The 4577-nt window shown below is 44.3% G+C and overlaps 1 protein-coding gene across 1 annotated transcript in view; it reads left to right on the forward strand.

Annotated features, from left to right (window-relative positions):
• The first annotated feature begins 756 nt into the window (after positions 1–756).
• The window catches only part of LOC101584728 (neutrophil gelatinase-associated lipocalin-like), a 9035-nt gene continuing 5214 nt past the window's right edge, over positions 757–4577 (forward strand). Inside the window, exons 1-5 of the mRNA XM_012516981.1 lie at positions 757–894; positions 1311–1447; positions 2815–2894; positions 3059–3178; positions 3771–3872. Of these exons, the coding sequence (XP_012372435.1) occupies positions 757–894; positions 1311–1447; positions 2815–2894; positions 3059–3178; positions 3771–3872 (577 nt within the window). The remainder of the gene's footprint in view (positions 895–1310; positions 1448–2814; positions 2895–3058; positions 3179–3770; positions 3873–4577) is intronic.

Below are 4577 nucleotides of genomic sequence, written 5' to 3' on the forward strand. Positions count from 1 at the left end.
AAAGATGAGGATGCAAAGAAAGTCACAAAACAAGAAAAAGGCAGCTACTTGCTCAGTGAAAGGTCCACCACTCAGCCTTGAAAGACAACAAATTTAAGGAATTCTAAGATACCAAAGGACTCATTACAGAAATACACTTGTAAACCTTGTTTATATTTCCTGACAGGAGGCATATTCCAGTACAGGAGAGGGCTCAGTTTAGGAAAATATAATAGTATACATTAACACTATCAGAGCCAAGGGCAATGGTCACATGGAGGAGGTGTCAAAGAGTATTTGCTCAAGACTGGAAAGGAAAAGACTGCTTTCCTCTAAATATTACTTTAGGTAGAGTGAGTTGCATGTCTGTGTACACACAATCCCTGGACACACAGTTTCAGGTGTGAGAGTGTCTATCAACCATACTTGCTGACACACAGGCTGTACTGATCAGATGAAGTTATGATGAACAGTGAGCACAGAGACATAGCTCTGGACACAGTGAACAGTTCAGGGTCCATCTCTCCCATCTTATTTGGTTTGCCCTCTCTCTATATATATTGCACAACCCTGACTATTGTGGAGGAGAATGCATCTTATCACGTATAGTAGAAGAGCTGCTGGCAATAAACTCTCTAGTCCAGGATTTGGCAAAGCAGCGACCTGGACACACATGTAGACCCAGGTTGGGTACTATAAGTAGCCTACTCTAGGCAATTTCTCCAGACAACCTCTTTTTTTTTCAAGACCAGGCTGGCAAACAGCTGCTGTGTAGCCATGGCCTTGTGTCTGCTGTGTCTGGGTCTTATTCTCCTGGGTGCCCTGAAGATGCAAGCTGAGAAGTCTCTTCCAACTTCCACCCCAACTCCACCACTGAGCAAATTCCCCCAGAAGCCAGACTTCTTGTATGAACAGGTAGGTTTCTCAAATAGAAGATTAAGAGGGTTAATGAATGGAGAGAATAAGAAGAGGGCAGGGAAGAAGTGATGAGACTCAACAGCAGTGTTGGGAGGGAAGACTCAGAGAATCCAAGGCTCATGCATGTTCAGTTGGAACATCTGCAGTCTTTATTTCCAGTAACAATGTGGGGTTCTACAAGACCCACTTGACACTTCTACTGGAGTACTCCTTCAGTAAAATCTCAGTGAAAACTCCAAAGTCATGATCATCCTTGTCTGTGTAACACTCAAACGGTTGCTATCTTCCCAGAGTACTTTATTTTTTGGGCTTTGCTACCAGGTGAGCTGCTGTCCTGTGGTACCAGTAGGCACAGCATGGGAATTGTGGGCATGGATCATCACTGGGTTCTGACTATCATCACACCATTACAGTTCCAGGGAAAGTGGTATTGCATTGGTGTTGCCCAGAACACGCATTTCAATGAAAGCCAAAATGAACCAGTCTTGCAAAACACCATCTATGAGCTAAATGATGACCACAGCTACAATGTCACCGCTGACTGGGTCAGGTAAAGCTGTAACATTCTGTGGTCTAACAGGTAGAATGGTGACACAACCTGTGTGTTAACCTACTGAAGGGGAGTGTCCTTGTTCTAATTGCTCTATATAGAGTCAATGCTCCTCTCTTCTTTGTTTTGTCTTCCCTAAGATTCTTGCTTACTTATTTCTCCTTTTCTGTTGTTTCCCTTGTCTCTTCTTCCCACTCTTGCTCAGTCCCTCCACTTATATTAAAAAGTGGTTTCAGTAAAATTACAGAAGGAGAAAGTTAAAAAACACTCATTTATCCCAGAGTAGAGGAGGAACACTGGTTCCTTTAATGGGTCTTGCCTGTGCTACATTAAATGTTTTTTTTTAAAAGTGAGCTGAAGTAGTTTAATTCTAGCTGGCCTCCCTTCAGAGGCCAATGTATGAAATTCACAAGTTTGAATTCAATCAATGAAACTGAGGAGACACTGTCTCAATTTTAGAAATAAAAATGAACTAATATATATAGCTCAACAACAAGGCCATGTGTTCAACAACTGTAGCACTACTACAAACACTGTCATCACCCATAAAGGAAAAGGAAACTCTGTCACAGTAAGAGCTGCTGGCCTCACTTAAAACTGCAGCAGAGCATCCATCCATCAGTATGGCTGCTGTGCAGGGAGTGAAGAACTTTTGGGGGGGGACACACTTGCAGAACTAAAGTCCATCTTAACAAGAAAGGATCTGCTGTGGGGCTCAACAATTGGAGCAAATTGAAGCACCTGAAGCACAAGGTTGACATAACAGCCATATTATCTGAAGTAGTCTCGGTAGAGGAGGAAAGATATGTGGCAGGAATGGAACACTCAAGGTATCATGTACTGACCTTTTTGCAGTTCATTTTCACTTTAACCACTGGTTAGTTCCCCCATGGAGCATTTCAGAATTGAGGGGATGGGATTATGGTGTCAAAGTTATCTGTACTCTGATGAGAGGTTAGAATTTGATAATGGCCAGGATATTACTTCACATTGAATGCAATAGAAACTCAGAAGAAAGTTGCATGAAAATTTCAAAGAGCATAGCAGTAAAGTGAGTGTAGTGAGTCAATGCATGGGACTGTTTTCATCAGGCTGCCTCAGGATGGAAGCAGGGGTGAAACAGTGGGAAAGGGTGGGTTAAAGGAACTATATTCTACTATGCAGAAGACCATCCAGATGTTCAGAGAGGAACTGCAAGTACCACCCATGAGGACCAGTTGGGGACCCTCTCATAATGAGAGATAGGTTTTGCTGGTCTGGGACTTCAAATCATACTGTAGACCTTGTCCAGCTTTCTACAACCCAGGAATAGGGTCTTGTGTCTTCTCCTTCTTCACCTTGATTAAGCACCATATGCACTCTTACAGGGATGGGAAATGTGAACGCGATAATGGGATAATATTACCAACTGATAAACCAGGCCTGTTCTCCTTGCAAAATGTGACACGTGAGTCCTGGGTGAGGGAGGTATGAGTTGGCATTCCGTAAGCAGTGTCCTTCCTAAAGGAACAGGCTTCCTGCTCTCCCACCCAGATGCATACATTGAAGAAGCTGATGCTATGGATTGGGAAAGATGGGGACAAAGGATGAGCCTTAACTCCCATCCTGCAGGTTATGGTGGAGTACAGAATTTCACTGTGCGAGTGCTAGAAACTGACTACAAGCAGTTTGCCATGGTGTACTTGGAGAGGATTGTCCATAACATGGTGTTCTTCAAGCATGTGCTCTATGGTGAGTCATCCCTGCATATCCTCAGTGTCTTGGTGGGCGGGACTTGCAGAAGGTTTCCCCAGGACTCAGAGCCATAAGGTTCCTCCAGGTCAAAATCTCCACTTAGGGAGGAGGGCTTTCCACACCTCATTGGGAAGGTTCTCTGAGGCTATTCCATCAGGCAACAGTGTTTAGGTTTAGGAGTTGTCACACACGTGTAAATACAGTACTAGTTTGGCTAAGCCAGGAAGGTTGAAAGTTTGTGTATTTATTTATTTTAACTAATTAATTAATTAATTATTTGGTACACAGTCTCACTATGCAGCTTGATCTCATAGTGATCCTTCTGTCTCAGCCTCTCCAGGGCTGGAATTGTGCCACCAAGCCAATTTTAGTGTCCAGGACAGCACAGGGACAGCATATCATGTAGTACCAAGATCCAAGCCAGCTCATTTCACTTGACAGCCAGGCACTTAGACTATTGAGATATCTCCCCAGACCGAGGATGGTTGAAATTTTAAGCACAGCTGAAACACATACCAAGACAAAGGCGTAAAAGGAAATACATTAGAGAAATCCCTTTATTTTGCTACTTGTTCCATTTTGGACACAGGGAGGAAGAAGGAATTGAGTCCTGAAATGAAGGAGCACTACCGTACCGTGGCAAAATCTCTGGGCGTCCCCGATCGCTATGTCACATTCACTGACCAACATGGTAAGGGGTATCTGCAATGATGCAAGAGGAATGGTGGGTCTGTCCATGTCCGATGCTAGTGTACGAGGCACAAAAGACAGAAGACCCTCCCTTGGGTCTCTGTGTCCTCAGGTCTCTTGGCACCAAGTACTTCCTGGGACAGTTTAGCCAAAGCCTGCCTAAAGGACTGGCTTTTGCTCAGGACCACATATCCCAGTATCCCTAGTCTTGTTTTCCAATGTCAGTTCCTACCTATACCTTGGATTTCCTAATCTGAACCACCTTCTTCCTGATATCTTCATTCTGAATGTGGTGGATCATCTCACATGTGCCCTTCAGCTTGCTCTTCCTTGATATGGGACACCTCCTTACTCTCACATGTCCTAGCCGGGGGAAGGTGCACCACACACATTACACAGGTCTGTGGGCTGAGAAACTGTTATGACCCACTTTTTTAAACTGGCCAGAACAATGTATGCTTGAGCCGGTGTGAGGCCCTGATTACTGATTTTCCCATCCTCAATCTCTGAGTCTAGGTTAACCACAGATTATGCTCAACAGGGTTAGAATGGGTCTGAGATAGCCACTGCAATGCACGGTTCTTGGAACAAAGATACTGCGGTCTGTCCATCTGTCTGTCTGTCTCTCTGTCTCTCTGTCTGTGTCTGTCTGTCTGTCTGTCACTGACATGCCTGTTCTGGATAATTTCTCTCCCACAGTGGACTG

This window comes from Octodon degus, unplaced genomic scaffold (genome assembly GCF_000260255.1).
Source record: "Octodon degus isolate 3935 unplaced genomic scaffold, OctDeg1.0 scaffold00138, whole genome shotgun sequence".
Lineage (NCBI taxonomy): Eukaryota > Metazoa > Chordata > Mammalia > Rodentia > Octodontidae > Octodon > Octodon degus.